This window comes from Galendromus occidentalis, unplaced genomic scaffold (assembly GCF_000255335.2).
Source record: "Galendromus occidentalis unplaced genomic scaffold, Mocc_1.1 scf7180000076421, whole genome shotgun sequence".
NCBI lineage: Eukaryota > Metazoa > Arthropoda > Arachnida > Mesostigmata > Phytoseiidae > Galendromus > Galendromus occidentalis.
The window spans coordinates 330,095-347,142 of NW_003804410.1; the positions used below are offsets into that span (position 1 = coordinate 330,095).

General features: G+C 50.1%; 5 protein-coding genes across 5 annotated transcripts; 2 read left to right on the plus strand and 3 right to left on the minus strand.

The window, feature by feature from the left end:
* Nucleotides 1–890: 890 nt before the first annotated feature.
* Nucleotides 891–2,381, minus strand: LOC100900098 (pre-mRNA-splicing factor syf2). Its single transcript, XM_003739141.1, has 5 exons — nt 2,324–2,381; nt 1,735–1,867; nt 1,511–1,639; nt 1,174–1,430; nt 891–1,080 (listed from the first exon to the last, which is right to left on the minus strand). The coding sequence occupies exons 2-5, from the start codon at nt 1,855–1,857 to the stop codon at nt 891–893; spliced, it is 699 nt and encodes a 232-aa protein (XP_003739189.1). The 5' UTR covers nt 1,858–1,867; nt 2,324–2,381.
* A 1,296-nt stretch (nt 2,382–3,677) lies between these two features.
* Nucleotides 3,678–5,122, minus strand: LOC100900526 (pre-mRNA-splicing factor SYF2). Its single transcript, XM_003739144.2, has 5 exons — nt 5,063–5,122; nt 4,574–4,706; nt 4,360–4,488; nt 4,023–4,279; nt 3,678–3,929 (listed from the first exon to the last, which is right to left on the minus strand). The coding sequence occupies exons 2-5, from the start codon at nt 4,694–4,696 to the stop codon at nt 3,740–3,742; spliced, it is 699 nt and encodes a 232-aa protein (XP_003739192.1). The 5' UTR covers nt 4,697–4,706; nt 5,063–5,122; the 3' UTR covers nt 3,678–3,739.
* Nucleotides 5,123–5,624: 502 nt separating this feature from the next.
* Nucleotides 5,625–7,791, plus strand: LOC100900384 (STE20-related kinase adapter protein alpha). The gene is made up of 6 exons (XM_003739143.2): nt 5,625–6,010; nt 6,289–6,468; nt 6,607–6,825; nt 6,949–7,270; nt 7,381–7,489; nt 7,579–7,791. The coding sequence occupies exons 1-6, from the start codon at nt 5,953–5,955 to the stop codon at nt 7,690–7,692; spliced, it is 1,002 nt and encodes a 333-aa protein (XP_003739191.1). The 5' UTR covers nt 5,625–5,952; the 3' UTR covers nt 7,693–7,791.
* Nucleotides 7,792–8,715: 924 nt separating this feature from the next.
* On the plus strand, nt 8,716–11,053 carry LOC100900242 (nucleolin). Its single transcript, XM_003739142.1, has 4 exons — nt 8,716–8,874; nt 9,238–9,686; nt 9,764–9,938; nt 10,058–11,053. Exons 1-4 carry the CDS (start codon nt 8,812–8,814, stop codon nt 10,781–10,783), a joined length of 1,413 nt encoding a protein of 470 aa, XP_003739190.1. The 5' UTR covers nt 8,716–8,811; the 3' UTR covers nt 10,784–11,053.
* Nucleotides 11,054–11,338: 285 nt separating this feature from the next.
* On the minus strand, nt 11,339–15,595 carry LOC100904838 (nardilysin). The gene is made up of 5 exons (XM_018641973.1): nt 15,254–15,595; nt 14,679–14,803; nt 14,349–14,596; nt 14,068–14,264; nt 11,339–13,725 (listed from the first exon to the last, which is right to left on the minus strand). Exons 1-5 carry the CDS (start codon nt 15,408–15,410, stop codon nt 11,339–11,341), a joined length of 3,114 nt encoding a protein of 1,037 aa, XP_018497489.2. The 5' UTR covers nt 15,411–15,595.
* Nucleotides 15,596–17,048: the final 1,453 nt, after the last annotated feature.

The following is a 17,048-nucleotide window of genomic DNA, read 5'->3' on the forward strand; positions in this document are numbered from 1 at the left end:
GAGGTCTCTGATGCAGGGGTTTCTACAGAGGGGTCCTAATGAGGCTCCGACAGGAATGCTAGCAACGCCTGGTTTCACAATGGGTATCGCGGAGCGCACCCATCATTCGGAGAACTACGGGGCGTTCATCCGAGCCCAGGAGGAGTAGCAAGGAGATATACTACGTATTTGCTCCGATTGATTGGATATCGGCTGATGGAACGCGGAGCGACGATTCTAGAGGCACTTCAAGAATCAGACGGAAATTCCGTCGAATGATCTCCAGTCCCTCCTCATCTCCATCGATCCGAGTCGAGAAGGAGCAGCGAAATATGGTCGGAGAGACCATCAAGCAACACATGAGGTTGGAAGCCCTTCGGAGATGAGCAGCATCCTGTAAATCGCGGACCGAAACCTAGCGACCGAGGTCGTAGATGTGGGCGGGTCCGGCTCCCGAAATGTATGAGAACTTTCGAGAAGACGAGACCTTCCGAAATGGCTTTTGTGCGGCTTCGTTTCGCTTTCAACTTCGACGCATACTCAACCGACGGCAACGGAGCGGAGGGATCTGATGGTCGAGACCTTCCTCCCGCGCTATGCGAGCCTCTTCGCACGGAGGCCCGAGCTAGAGCGGAAGATACTTTATGTTCAAACTGAAGGACCAAAGCAGCTGACGGAGTTGTGTTGGAGGTATGAAAGCTTTCGCGTCTCATATGTCGGCTTCAGCTCATGGAACGGATGGACGAGCCAGCGGCCAGGCTGAAACTCCAAGGGATGAGCAATAGAATCGATGGACATTATAGTTTCTCATCCAATGAGGCTTAAAGAAGATTCGTCGATTACATGTGAACAAGTCGCCCTTATTTAATGGAAAGCCTTCACTTAATGTACGATATCGACAGATTTCTTTTTTACAAGGCAGTTCCTCTCTCCAAATTGAGTTTGGTTTCCTTCGTGTAATCTCCATAGAAGCGTTCAAGTTTCTTGTTGAATCGCTGATTGCGTTCGTTGATGAAATCAATATCCGCGTCGGGATCGAATTTCCTCCTCCGAGAGAACTTCTCTCGTTTAGCGGCGATCTGATACGTGGCTTTGGCCAACCTGCAACGCAAGAGTACTCCGGAGTGAATAACTCGAAACACACTGAAGACAATAGTTTTTACGGGTCATTCAATATTCGCCGATTGAGCGCACCTTTCCAAAGCTTGAGGAGAATCTTTGTGCGTTCCATGAATCATCGTGTCCGCAGTTGGGAAAAATGCTTCACCCATTTTCTCTTTTTTAGCTTCATAATCTTCCATGTCCGGCTTCATCTGATCCACAAGCGAATTGTATTGACGAGCTGTGGCAGCTTCAAAGGACGAGAACCCTTGATCTGGGTTTCGTTTTCGTTTCTTAGCGCGATCCAGACGGTCAGCCTCCATTGCCGACACTCCTCGTAATTTTTCCATCTGTGAAAAAGAATCGCAAGACTTAACTTTTGAGCCGTTCCTCGCGTTTTATCGGATTCACAAGTCTTCTCCGTACTTACGTTGTAGTCACACCCTTCCTCCCTCGCCTGAGCGGCTTTCTTATCTTCATCTAGAGCGTACTGCGCCCAGTACTGCTCCTCCTCGAAGTTTTTCGGGAGCTTCGCTTCACGGTCCTCCTCCACGACTTCCTGCAATTCGGAAGAATACGGAATCCGATTGAAGCTCCCGAAGGAGGAGTTCTGTCCTAATGTTCCGTCATGATGTTTCCGACTCGTCGACCTACCCTGTGGTTCAATTTAGATGCTTCGCTCTTCTTCATGTGTAATGCCCGCAATCTCTCCATCCGCGCTGCTTTGTCCGACAGAGCTTTGTCCCCGCTCATCGATGGTCCTGCGGTCTCTGACATCCTTCTATGTCTGCCAAGGGGAATCGGGTAATCTAAGACTATGAATTACACAGCGTATCTTCGATTCGAAGTGGAGTACTCATAGTAAAATTCGACATCGACTCTAGGACCTCAAGTCTTGAATGCAATTCTCAATACGAATACTGGAAGCCTCGACGGTGTCGACGAGATGTGAACACAACTCGAGTGTCGAACGTAATAATTCCTTTTCTCTCGACGCGAATCAGGGCTGAGACCAGAAGCAAGGAATGCGGCATCGTGATTCACTATCTGACTCGAACGGTATTGATTCCTCAACTCGTGGGTGCACAGTTTCGTCCTGCGTCGTAATTCTTGGGCTTCCACGCGCTTGAGGAGGAGAATAATTCTCCTCCAAGACATACCAAGACAGTTATTGTCTTGGTATGAGAGACTCCCAAGCGTTTTGTCGGAGTATAATGACGCGTGTGAGCTTTGGCTTACATACCTACGAGAATAGAAGTCCGGACTCAAGGCCGTTGAGACACCTTGTCCGTGGATGTGAGGCGAGTGACAAACTCGAATCACGGCGTCCTTACTTGTCTTGGAGATAGAGTAGGCAGACACGAGAGAGCGGATGATCAGAAAGGATAGCTCTTCACAACCCTCGCCATAATTGCATAGAGGCATTTCGGAATTGGCTCAGGAATTCCGGAAACTCCCATCCGCGCTCAGGAGCCCTCCGCGCGATCGATGGGACCCCTTTTGAAAGGTTCATTGTCTTTGTTGGATCTCGGGTCTATTTCTATTGAGATAAGGCAAGCTTGAGAGCATGCGACTCCGGGTTGAGCGGAGACGGGCGTTTCGGGCAGTTGCGGAAGTTTTGGTTGAGAGGTCTTAAGGCGTTTATCCGAAGAATTTGTGAGGAGCGGGAGCCCAAATGTCTTTGCACGAGGATAGATCACCGGGAAGTGAAATGGATGCACCAACATTACCCGAGCGAATCTCGAGCCTCGGAATCTGTAGGCGAGCCTCATTCTGCTCTAGTCTGATTTCTCTGATGCAGGGGTTTCTACAGAGGGGTACTAATTCCGATAGGAATCCTAGCAACGCCTGGTTTCACAATGGGTGTCGCGGAGCGCACCCAACATTCGGAGAGCTACGGGGCGTTCATTCGAGCCTAGGAGGAGTAGCAAGGAGATATACTACGTATTTAATCCGATTGATTGGATATCGCTTGATGGAACGCGGAGCGACGATTCTAGAGGCACTTCAAGGATCAGACGGAAACTCCGTCGAATGACCTCCAGTCCCTCCTCATCTCCATCGATCCGAGTCGAGAAGGAGCAGCGAAATATGGTCGGAGAGACCATCAAGCAACACATGAGGTTGGAAGCCCTTCGGAGATGAGCAGCATCCTGTAAATCGCGGACCGAAACCTAGCGACCGAGGTCGTAGATGTGGGCGGCTCCGGCTCCCGAAATGTACGAGAACTTTCGAAAAGTCGAGACCTTTCGAAATGGCTTCGTTTCGCTTTCAACTTCGACGCATCCTCAACCGACGGCAACGGAGCGGAGGGATCTGATGGTCGAGACCTTCCTTCCGCGCTATGCGAACCTCTTCGCACGGAGGCCTGAGCTAGAGCGGTAGATACTTTATGTTCCGACTGAATGACCAAAGCAGCTGACGGATTTGTGTTGGAGGTATAAACGCTTCCGCGTCTCATATGTCGACTTCAGCTCATGGAACGAATGGACGAGCCAGCGGCCAGGCTGAAACCCCAAGGGATGAGCTATAGAATCAATAGATATTATAGCTCCTCATCGAATGAGGCCTAAAGAAGATTCGTCGATTACATGTGAACAAGTCGCCCTTATTTACTGGAAAGCCTTCACCTAATGTACAATATCGACAGATTTCTTTTTTACAAGGCAGTTCCTCTCTCCAAATTGAGTTTGGTTTCCTTCGTGTAGTCTCCATAGAAGCGTTCAAGTTTCTTGTTGAATCGCTGATTGCGTTCGTTGATGAAATCAATATCCGCGTCGGGATCGAATTTCCTCCTCCGAGAGAACTTCTCTCGTTTAGCGGCGATCTGATGCGTGGCTTTGGCCAACCTGCAACGCAAGAGTACTCCGGAGTGAATAACTCGAAACACACTGAAGACAATAGTTTTTACGGGTCATTCAATATTCGCCGATTGAGCGCACCTTTCCAAAGCTTGAGGGGAATCTTTGTGCGTTCCATGAATCATCGTGTCCGCAGTTGGGAAAAATGCTTCACCCATTTTCTCTTTTTTGGCTTCATAATCTTCCATGTCTGGCTTTATCTGATCCACGAGTGAGTGGTATTGACGAGCTGTGGCAGCTTCAAAGGACGAGAACCCTTGATCTGGGTTTTGTTTTCGTTTCTTTGCGCGATCCAGACGGTCAGCCTCCATCGCCGACACTCCTCGTAATTTCTCCATCTGTGAAAAAGAGTCGCGAGACTTGACTTTTGAGCCGTTTCTCGCGTTTTATCGGATTCACAAGTCTTCTCCGTACTTACGTTGTAGTCACGCCCTTCCTCCCTCGCCTGAGCGGCTTTCTTATCTTCATCTAGAGCGTACTGCGCCCAGTACTGCTTCTCCTCGAAGTTTTTCGGGAGCTTCGCTTTACGGTCCTCCTCCACGACTTCCTGCAATTCGAACGAATACGGAATCCCACGAAGGAGGAGTTCTGTCCTAATATTCCGTCATGATGTTTTCGACTCGTCGACCTACCCTGTGGTTCAATTTAGATGCTTCGCTCTTCCTCATCTGTAATGCTCGCAATCTCTCCATCCGCGCTGCTTTATCCGACAGAGCTTTGCCCCCGCTTATCGATGGTCCCGCGGTCTCTGCCATCCTTCTATGTCTGCCAAGGGGAATCGCGGAATCTAAGACTATGAATCACACAGCGTATCTTCGATTCGGAGTGGAGTACTCTTGGTAAAATTTGACATCGACCCTTGGACCTCAAGTCATGAATGCAATTCTCAATACGAATACTGGAAGCCTCTACGGTGTCGACGAGATGTGATCACAACTCGAGTGTCGAACGTAATAATTCCGTTTCTCTGGACGCGATACCCTCCTAGCAAGCTCCAACAGGGAGCAGAGGAGTAGTACTGACTAGTGTCGTCGGGAGAGTCACGTTGACCTCCGCAGAAGAAGTCCTGCAGCCAGCCTTCTATTCAAAAACTGCGGAAGAGCCAACACAGATTAACTTACCAGTCACAACTGATGATCCGGGAGTCAGAATGTTTCTGGAAGTCGATTCTGATGATCCTCGAAGAAGTAAACAATGGCGCAGCAGACGACTTCACGGAAGACTGGGGAGAGGGATGTGTCGGAGCGAGGGGAGACCTTTGAGGTTTCGAGGAATACATACTATGAAGGGATTGCGGATCCCGTCAGATCCTCAGGAGCTTCAAGAATCTGTAGCTGCCGGTGATATCCGTGGGAGGCATATTCGACTTCAAACCCGTGATATATATACGGTTACGGTTGAGCTCGGTGAGGATGCGTCGAGCTCTGACGGCGGGAATTTTCGAATCGTGAGCTTTCGGAGGATAAATTTTCTCAATCTATCGGAAGCGGTCCGAGCCAAAGGATTAATAAACAGGAACCATGAATTCGCAGATCCATCCCCAAGAACGAATCGACCGAGGGGAGTGATTCAGTCGGCGATTTCGACGGCACACAGTCGGGAGTTCGGGAGCAGAAGCAAGCATCAACGGCGGCAGCAGCAGCGGAAGCTGCTCGGATACGATGGTTCTGTGTTGACACAACAACATTCTCTTCTGTCTGTGTCTCAGCTGTGGCCCTCCGAAAGTGCCCCGATAGAAGTTCCGGCCGGAAATAATATAGCGGTCCTGAGGAGGATGATGTGAACGAAAATAAAAACGACTGTAGATCGGGACACTTCCCCGGACCCACCCACAATCTCCGTCGAGAGAGCGTGTTCTGATGCCTCAATTTCCTTCGAATATCGTTGGCTCTCAGTAGTGAAGTGAACGTTTATGCTCACTTGGAAATTCCCACGCTGATGAAGCGTCGACGGGTCCGACAGCTCTGACTAGACGTAGAGTTGAAGTCCGAAGAGGGAAACGCTGGCCGAGATGCTAATCGAAGACGCCGGAATCCCACCTGGAACTTTCGGCAACATCCGCTTTCTAGGCAAGTAATACTCCAGCAGAGAAGGCATGCTCAAACGGAGCACTCGACGGTCGCGACCGGTCTCGGAGAATGTTTTCGGGCGACCACAGAATGAAGATGCGTCCGATATTTGGCAGGCTCGTCATGTTCGATTGAGCTCTTCAGTTGGAAAAGCTTCGAACAACCTTGAAAAGTTCTCCCCTCCACTCTGACTGATCGATTAGGCCGGCGAACAGGGGCTTCATTCGTTATCAAGCTTCGCTATTGAAAATAATGCTAATGTACGAACTTGCTTGCAGATTCCGGTTTTAAAGGATCTCGCGTGTACTCCGCGATCGATGGAGGGCGTGTGGTTGCAGTTAAGATCATCGATTTGGACAGTTCGGTTGACGAGCTCGCTGAGGCCGAACGAGAAGTTCTCATACTGAGCTCGCTGAGGCACGCTCATGTAACCCGGCTTATGAGATCCTTCGTCAACGGTAATCCATCTGAGGATTCACTACGGGACAGGCGTCAGATCCGCTTTTGCTTTGGAACTCGTCTCGATGTTCTCCCCAGCCCCAAGCGACGACCAGATGATCGGGACCGACTCTCTAGTCATTCTTCTGCCATTTCAGGCCACTTTTTGTTGATCGTACAAAATCTGTACTCATCTCTGTCCCTATACCGATTGTTGGAAGGTGGCTTCCCGGACGGGCTCCCTGAGCTGGCCGTAGCCTTCGTGATTGGGGATTGTTTGATAGGATTGACGTATCTTCACAAATGCGGCCTCGTCCACCGAGCTCTAAGCGCTGCGCATCTGTTGTGCGATGATAAGGGTCGAATAAGCATTACAGGTGATTTAACACAGCCGCCTTCTCGAGTCTTTTCGTGATTTCAGCTCTGGATCTCTATCTTTCACAGGAACGTTCTTATGGGAACAGAAATTCCACCATTCTGACGGTTCTATCCCTCGACAGGAATGAGGCATTCAATCGCCATTGCTCAAGGTCTTTCACACGATTTCCCGTCTCAACACGCGCTCCATAACTTGCCCTGGTTGGCTCCGGAGATCCTTGCTCAGGATCTGAGGGGTTATGGCCGTCCATCGGATATTTATAGCTTGGGTATACTAGCTTTGGAATTGGCCAATGGGAAAGCTCCTTTCGCTGGACTCGAAGCCGAAAAAGTTCTACTCTACAAACTTCGTGATATTGTTCCTTCGTTGAACGCGTCCAAATGCTTCCGGGAGCCGTTCACGGATTTCACCGATCGTTGTCTGCAATATGAACCAGAAAATAGGTGAGAACTCCCCTCGATTTCTAGTGTTGACCTGTTGGTGAGCTATCATGAATTGGTACGATATGACGCATGATAGGGCAATAAATTAATGCTCCGCATTATCCCTTCAGGCCGACATGTATTGACTTAGCTCGGCACGTATACCTAAAACAGGTCAAGAAGTACTCGTCTCTTTGGAGATTCATTCATCCGCCGAAAGATATCAAGAGCATACAGGAGGTGAGTGACCGCGTGCGAGAATAAATCTCGGGCTTCAGGTCGCATGAGGTGCATTCTCCATCTTCCAAACATCTCCAAATTCCTTCCAGGCGAAGCAGAGTCCAATGAAGCATACAGCTGAAGGCGATAGGGCGACCCTTCGAGACGGTAATAGTTTATCGAATGATATTCATTGGAGTTGGGAGGATTCAGATAAGAGTTGATTGAGAGTGTTTTTTTCTGTCTGTCGATGAATGTTGTTGGAGTGAGGATAATCAGACATTAGACTGAAGTTATTGGCTCGAATAAATTTATATGTAAAACTCCGCCGATCAATTCCTTGCTTGGTCGACCGCGAAAACGTCGCGTGCCGCCGTAGAAGTCAAACGAAGAATTCCTGTTCCTCCTGGGGTTCCCCGTTTGCCTGGCCGAAGCGTCGCTCCGGTGCCCCCTGGATTCATCGTGAGCTTCCGAGAAGCACCGTTCTGTGATTTGCATACCGGGGAATCTGAAGACGCTGCTTTCAGGCCTTTCTAAACTTCCTCAACACGGCATCTGTTGATCCAAATCTCTCTTCGACCTGGGTACTGTCAGGAGCCTCATCGGACTCCATATCTGTCCTTTCGATGAAACTACTGTATCCGGGAGGGACTTTCATGACGAGAGCTTTCGGAGGCAGGACATAATTCGCTATTCAATGAGATATCCGGAGGAGGCTTGTCGTGGTGGCCGTAGAAGAGTCATTCAGATCAGATCAGAGGAACGTCAACTCCAGGGAGGCGTACTCGTCATCCGGATTAAATTCCTCTTAAAGACGAAAAATCGAACGTAGGTCGGCCTTTCAATTACGAAACTCGACGCGACCTCTTTACACAAGCAATCGATGCGAATCCCATCCAGTTTGGAGAATTCCTTTTCTCCCGGAGCTCCATAGCCAGGAATCGCGGACCGTTGAAAATTATGTTGGATATTGCAGCTATACCAGGTCATAGGTCATATCGAACCTGGTCCCGACTCCTCGACTGTCACCATTATTTGGGTCCGATCGAGCTTCGATTACAATGTCTCCTATATATCATCAATCATCATACAGCGGGATCCCATATTCATTTTTGCCGCCGAAAGCGAGAAGCAGGTCGACTATCCTTGTTGTGGATGATTTTGCAGCCGGCAGACGTCTTTTCGCGGGCCGAGAGGCTTGTTGTGGTTGCAGTCCTCTCTCACTCGCTCTTTCACACCAGCAACCCAAGTGCGTGCGTGCTTCTTCTGACTACTCGTGGTACTCTGTTGCTGAGCGTTGATTTGTTTTTACCGTGAACTCAGTCCGGCTTCTTTTACTGAACATGCCTCCGCAAAAGACAAAGGCCAAGAAGAATGTTCCCGCGAAGGTTCCTCCGGCGAAGCAGGTGAGGCCTCGATGATATACGCAGCTAAACGATAGAAAGAACACGAGACCCTGTCGACTAGATGAGTATATGCTCAGACGCGATGCGCGGCGTTCGTGTCGGCGGCAAGGGAAGGAAAAACGAAAATGGATAGACGATCAATCCTTACGATTGATCTTATGACAATTCTGTGATCTTCCGATTTGTGGCTTCAGAAGCCTTTCTCATTTTCCCATTTCGAACCGAATTCGCGAAACTCTCGACGACAGGAATCGGGACCGGCACCCGCGAAGCGAACACGTGTTCCGAATCGAACCTCGGCGGGTCAACGGAAACCCAGTCGGACCCTTGTGCGTGTAGAGCTAACCGACGTCGGAATTTCAGAAGAAACTCGCCCCGAAAGAGGTCTCCGAGGACGAAGATGATGATGATGATGAAGATATCGATGAAGACGATATCGATGAAGACGTTAGCGTAGGGAGCCTCGATGAAGACGAGGATTTGGACGACGAGGATGGTAGCGACGACCTCGATGAGGAGGAGGACGACGACGACGAGGACGACGAAAAGGAAGAAGAACCCATGGAGAGACCAGCAAAAAGAGCCAAACTGAACGGTAAAGATGATAGCCCAGTGAAAGTTGCAAAGAAAGAAGACGCGAAGAAGCAAAATAGGAAAGAGGAGAAGAAACAAGATGCTAAGGAGCAAACTAAGAAGGAGGAGAAGAAGGGAGAGAAAAAACCTGACAAGAAAGAAACAGAACCCAACCCCAAGATAGAGATGGAGGACAAGAAAACCGCAATCGGTCCCCTGAGCGAGGAGGAGACGAAAATGTAAGTATTTGAACATCAGAGGCCTAGTGAAAGTACTCTCTTCAGTACAGTGCTGATTCGTACATTTCCTCATGTAGGTTCGCGGCTAACTTCCGAGCCATGTCGGCGACATCTATCTTCGTCGGGAAACTGCCCGAAGATGCGACCGATGAGGATCTCAAAAAACTGCATCCGAGCATCCGGAGCATCAGACGGCCGATCACGAGGAAAGGACAACCGACCACATTCGGCTTCCTGAATTTCGCGAATAAGGTCAGTTCAATGATAATGTCGCTCACGAACCCGCTGAAAGAGGACCCCATAAATTCCGGTACAATTCGAAACCATTTTGTGAGTTGCTCAAGTATTAATTCATCTGAAACCCTCAATAGGAAATGGCCGAACGAGCCTTGAAAGACATCAAGAAAAAAGGCGTCGTGAAGATCAGAGGTCAGGAAGTTCTCGTCAGCGAAAACGGCAACGGACAATGCCACCCGCCTTCGATAGTCGATCGCCGCAAGTTGCGGATATACGGCTGCCCTAAATTCGTCACGGCCGAGATGATCAGAGCAAGTCTGCCTGGATGCATAAACGTGGTACTCGGTGACAAGGACAAGGGCAACGCAGTCGAAGCGGTCGCCGTCTTCAGAAGTTCGGCGGAGACGAAGAAGATCCTTCAAGCTCAGCAGACCGTCACATTGAACGAGTGCGTCTGCGCTCTGTTTTATCTCAATATTTCCTTCAACTGCAAACAGCACGAAAGGAGGAAGGAGAAGAAACTCAAGAAACTAGAGAAGATGCAGAAGGAGGATGGTGCAGCAGCTTCTGGAAGCGACGACCAAGACGACAGCGATATGCCGGCCGACAAAATAGTTAAATTCAAGAAAGAAAACGTCAAACCCCAAGTGCAATCTGCTAAGAAGGGCCAGAAACGAGCCGCTCCTCAAGACAGCGACGACGACGATGACGAAGAGAAGACGGTGGCGGCACCCACACCCAAGAACAAGAAAGTCTCACTGAAGTCCCCTCAGAAAACTCCTCTTTCGACCACCAAAGCTGCCAAGAAAACACCCATGAGGAAAGGTACTCCATTCAAGAAAGCAAAAACCGCCGCTTGAAGAATGGACCGAGAGGTTACGGCACCATCGAAGATAGATTTGGTACCGTTCGAAAAACAGGGGGAGCTCTTATCGGGAGCTCTTCGTTAGAGAGCTTCACGGAATATCTTGTGTGTACTCATCCGCTATTCCACTCTATTCCATACTGTCTACATTAAGAACTCTGGCTGACTTGACTATTCGAGCTCGAGCAGGGGTCAGAGAATACATTTGTAACAGAGAGCACATCTGAGTCGAATAAACTCCGCCATCAAGAATAATCCCCCCGAATATGAGCCTTGATATGACTAGTGGCTCCCATGATTATAGACCGAGAAACGAATGTTCGCTCGAGAAACTTTTCGGGAGTAGGAGTCTCGAAGGGGTAGACGCTCGACGGAATGAGAATAAGTCTCTGACGAGCAGCCCGAGAGCCTCATTTATTCGCTGGGCATCGATATACCGGCAAGCGGCTTCGATGATTTTCGTGGAGTCGGTGAGACACCGTGACTGCTTGGGATCACATCAGGATTGCTTCCTGATCCTGCTTCGCTCGAAATCGATTTTTGGGCGATTTCAGAACTCCACGGGCTTATGAGGGTCCCGAGAGTGAGTCTGGTAGTAATCCAATCCTTTTTTGAAAGCTCCAATATCTGTGATGAAGTTCTTCCCTTTCGTCTCTTTCGGAAGAAGAATTTTAAGGGGCGGGATCTCCATTTCTACGTCAAGGGGCTCCTCCGTGGCTGCCTGGTGTTTTTCCCAAAGCTGATCCCCACCGACACATTCCCTCAGAGCTTGCTCTCCGAATCCAACCAACTGAACGGAAAGTTTTCGGACACCTCCAGCGGGCTTGAGAACTCTCCTGGCCCAGCCGACGAACTGCTCGAGCTTCAGACTCTTGAGGAATTGCACCTCAATCTGGAGGATATCGAAGCAGTATTCGAAGGAATTGATTTGACTCCAATTACGGCGGTGCTCATCGTCCATGGCTAGATCGACGCAAGATTTCACCTGAACCAGAGATTCGCAAGCCGTTTCAAACTCCTCTTGCTCGAGGTTCTCGATGAAAGTCGCCATACTATCGAAGAATTCATCGATTTTCTCGTCGACGTGGCTCAGTGAGAACTTCGAGGCTGACGGGGAAGCGGAGACCGAGAAACCAGCGATCCCCCGCATATCGCACATCCGGAATGAAACATCGTATGCCAGCTGTTGCTTAGTTCTCAGCTCATCGAAGCATTTCTCGTCCATCAACATTTCGAGCAGCTGCATGAGCGTGCTCTCCTTCAAATGCACTTGACCGTACTGGTAGTAATTGATTATCCCGGAATTCTCGTCCTTTGGATTCAACGCCAGGAAACGGAGGTAGTTGCTGCCCTCGATCTTAGCGAGCGACTGGTGGAGAATTTTGTCCGCGGGTGCTGCATCGAGCTTCGATTCGATGATCTGTGCGAGCTGCAGAGCCTGCTCCGAAGTGGCATTGCCGTGCACGTACATTTCCACGAACGCACTCCGACAGGTTCTAGAGATCTGATCGAGGACGTCTTGCTTGACGACACTGTTGATCTTCTGTCTTCTATCCGAGATGGAAGTGTAATTTTTCCATAGAATTCCATGAGCGACCTCATCGACGTAGCGTACACCGAACACGATGTTGAAATAGTTTTTTCGAATGTCCTGAACTATCGTCCGGAGCTGCTCCTCGCTGAAGTCCAAGTGGACTAAACGGTCGACTACGGTCTCGAACAGCAATGGGAGTTTCTCGCTGAAGCCGCTGAAGAGCAGGGCCATGCCGGAGTCGGAGTCGCAGATGTCACAGCTCAACGAGGCCATCTCCGCATAATTAAATACTTGAGCTAGAACCTGTTCGAATATCACCACGGCGATATCTGTACACACTACGGCTTTGACGTCATCACGCGTAGCCTTAGTGATCATGTGAGCGCTTATATGGAGTTTGGGGACCCGGAACTTCTCGTCTTTACGGAACCAGAGCTTGTACCGCTCCCCGGTCCGTAGATTCGTCGGGAAAGTCTCGTCAGCGTACTTTGACTCTTTCACCAATTCGAAATTGGTCGATACGAAAGCGTTCGCTTCCGGTAATTCGAATCGTTTCTGGAATTCCGGATCGTCGACCCACAGTTTCTTCCACGAGTCGGGGAACTCCTCTATCTGGTAGGGCACAGCCATATAGGGTTCTTTCAATGGGAAGAGATTCGCGCGTTTCTGAAACTCTGTGTTCACGTACATGACGCAACATTTTTCGGGCGTCAAGAGATCCATGAGCTGCTGCAGCCGCGCCGGGTTGTAATCGAAGTAGAGCTCGTATCCACAGAGATAGTGCTCGGGGGGTAGATCTTGCATCGCCACGCAAAGCTCGGAAACGTAATCTTGGGAGGACATCTCTTCTTCGAAACGGAAGTCGTTCTCGGCGATCCCTTTCAGTTCTGCCCACAACCATTCCTGGGGGCCTTTCTTGCGCAGCATGCCGATGTATTGGTGGACGTAACGAATCACTTCGTCGATGTGTTTTGCGCCTTCTTCGGTCAGCGTGAGGTTGATTTCGAACATCGAATACATATCGTTCGAGTTGAAACCGTCCTCCTCGCAACCAGCCTCCAGCTCGATCGCCCATTGTTTGTTACGCAGATGATCGAGTATACTGTTCCGACCCTCATGACCGATGGCGTACCCGAGGTACTCCAGGTTTTTTTCTCTATAGTGAGGCTTCTGAGGAGGCAGGGGCCAGTGGAACGAGAGGATCAGAGCGTGTTTCATGGGTACAACTTTGAACAGTTTGAAGAAGTCGGGATTATCGGTGAATGGAATCCCTCGAGGGAATACGATTGGCTTGGTTTTCCGTTTCGGTATCGGGGAGAATGATTCACGGACGAAACCTTCCAGCTCATCCAGGGTGTGTTTCGATTGAACGCACAGCGTCATTTTGTCGGCAGAGTAGTAGTCTGGAAAGCGAAAATCGGGAACCGGTTACCAACGACAGAGGGTAGGACCGCGGAGGAACGATTCAGGGAGTTTCGGTGATTCGAAGAGCCTGGCTCGAGTGGAGAGACTATCGTCGGCGGAGTGTCCGGCGAATTATTCATTATACTCTTCGACATGAATTTCTGAGGGGGTATATCCTAACCACTAAATCCAACCAGTGGAGCTCCACCATAAATCGGGAGTCTCGATCTATCGTAGTATTGCGAGCTTCGAGGAATCGGGTTCGACTTGTGATTATCCTTCAGATCTCTGCGACTGGACATATCGCGTACTTGAATCAAAACAAGTCCCTCATAACTCACCATTCATGAATGTTCTGAGCTCTTCTCTGATGTTCACGCCTCGTTCTCTCGGGAGATCGCGGAGAGTCTTCAGATTTCCCCAGTTAAATCTTCCCAGGGGATGTGTAGGTCCTGCTTGACGAGCCAAAACTTCCGCGAGCCTACATTCGTCCCTCACTTGTTGCAATTGGAACTCGCTTTCGACGGCCATCACCTCCCTGGTAGCAGAGGGGGAAATCAGTCTCAGCGATCGATGGTTCCCATGCCGATTGAACATATGTATCTTTGTGAGAAAATCGTACCTCTCTAAAGAGCTCTCTCTCAGGAGTGAGTTGATGAAGAAATTCGCGAACATGTCCAAGGCTTTGGGGAAAGCAGCCATACTGACGTCTAAGTGGAAAACGGTGGCGTCAACATCGGTGTACGCGTTGTCCGATCCACCGTGTTGAGCCAAGAACTCAGAGTAAGCGTTCTCAATGGGATATTTCTCCGATCCCATGAACAGCATGTGCTCTAGATAATGTGCCAACCCAGGCAAGTGTGGGGGATCCTGGAAAGGGACTCTGGATGTGATTAAGGGAATACGGCCTAACGCCGTATCGATGACTGACTGTCGAACCGAAGGAGCTCACCTGGGAACTCCCGCAGCGGACAGCAAGTGCGGCTGCTGACATCTTTTCCTTCATGGTTGCAGTGGATTCGTCGTCAGAGCTTCCATCGTCGCTTGCGGCCTCTGAAGACACCGCAGACGACCCATCTGGAATGGATAGTCTTCGAAGAATCGCTCGGCAATTCGCGGAAATCCGGATCGCGCGAGGAGCTGATGCTGAAGTGGGCGGCTCGTTGAGGAGCATCAGCGGTGTTCTTATCCCAGGTCCCGGATTCCTCTGCCCCCGCCCTTCATACTCGACGCGGGAACCAGCACAATCCTGGCCACGGGACAGGTCCGCCCAAAATGCAGGATCTTTCCTCGCGATGCCAAGCTTCCATGAGAAGAGGAGTGCCTGCCAGCTGAATGTGGCGAACTCGCGCTCTCTCACGCCGGTAAGCACTTCCCTCGGTCGCCCGGTGGAGGACTGTTGCGAAACCTGAGGCCGCTTCGGGCATTCGCTCAATTCGGCGATTTCGGGACCGGTCTCGCTATGCCTAGCCCATAGTTGGCGTACATGAATCATGCTTCTCGAATACATCCGGATCGCGAACTCACCCGACAAACTATCCCATTCGTCTTCGGTGCCTCCAACAGAGCCACCGGAGCCAAGGCAATTTATGGACGACACCAATAAGGCTCGGAGACCGTTGTCTAACTCGATGAGACGATATAAACGCCTATCGTTCTCGCTTTGCAGCATTTGGACATTCATGATTCGGTGCTGTGGTGAAGACACGTTCGAATGTTTGTGCCTGGAACTGTAAAGAACACTCCGCCACCAGCCCAGAATCCGGCGACCGTGGCCTATCTTGATGGCTGGCTTAATATCTCAGATTGAGAGTGTGGAGTGGAATCATACGATTCCCACTTCATCTATGGGGAACCCGTCGAAGAAGTGCGGGTGGAAAGGCTAAACCGGAGCGAAATAAGTTGAGGGGAGAGAGAATTCGATGAATCCGATGATCTTTGCTGAAATTTCACGCGCTATCGGGCGATTCTCGACGTTTCTCCCAAGTGCGATTTCCCTTCCAAACGGGCCATTGCCCGATCACATCCGCAGGGAATGAGAAAGAACTCCATGCTGCACGAATTCAGCTCTCTGGTGGGAACCGGTGGTCGTGGAGCAGTCTCTTCAATTTCCATTTCCGCACCTGCAAAACTTCTTCCGCAAACAGGGCGTGTAAAATATCTACGCTGCTCTTTTCTGCCGCTCAGCGTTCTTTGTTCTTTCCCCCTGGCCGAGCTATACTGCGCTACCTCGCTTATCGAGGGTATGGAGTCTATGGAGTCTATCCTCCATCCATGCATTGTCTCTGAGCCTGCGGGAGAGAATATGGAGCATCGACTCACAACAGAGACCCGAAACACTACCGCAATACATCAACTTCTATCCCCAAGCGGAAGCTCTTTCTTCGGAACTCTCCGAGTTATTATAGGGGTTCCAGATCAGAAGGAGCATCAATCATAGAACAATGCGAAGAAAAACTCGAATTCCAGTTTTCTTTCGAGGGCTATAACGCGAATCTCCGGAACTCAAATGATCTTACTTAGTTAGTCTAGGAATTAGCAGCAGACTGCAGGCTGTCGTTGCGCACGAGGATATCGGCTCAGGTTTTCGATTTGCCAGTCGACTGCAACGTCGCGCGAACTCGGTTCCTCGAGTCAAATTGCTCGGGAAGATCTGTTGTGAGATGGTCAGGCTCTGCATCATATGAACATATGCATATCCATTGACCCCGAGAGTCTTCTATGCCCTTATTCAGAGGTAAAATAAATGCTGCGGTTCGACACTTGCAGCTCGGAGACTATACCACGGACGACGCATCGATTCCAGGTATGACTCTGTCCCTGAAGCCTTCTTCGCTAATTCAATCTTCTGTCTATCTTTATAAATACGATAACTCGAGATCCGAATGGGATCATTGTAAAAAATCTAAGCTCCGAAGCAGTGGACTGACGACCACAGGCGGGCCACAGGGGCGCCAGGGGTCCACACACGGACGCGATTCAAGACCGACTTGCCAATGGGGCAGAACAGCCTGGGAGCTACTGCTATGAACTGTAGCAAATCAATTTCTCCTACAAGTGACGATGCCGGCTCTTAACTGAGCAAAGCGCTTCCTGAGCTGGAGCGCATGGGTGTGTGGGATGCGCTTCTCTGCTCGATGAGTAGGCAGCTTGGTGACCCCTGGGCAAGTTTCGGGAGTGATTTTACAGATCGGAGATCGAATCCGTCGTACGGAAATTGAGCGTTGAATTCCGAGACTGCTCGCTTGAGATATTCCTGCGACGAAGCGAAGCGATTTCGGACTACAGCGAATCACACTGGATTCGGAGTGGAGTCGGCACC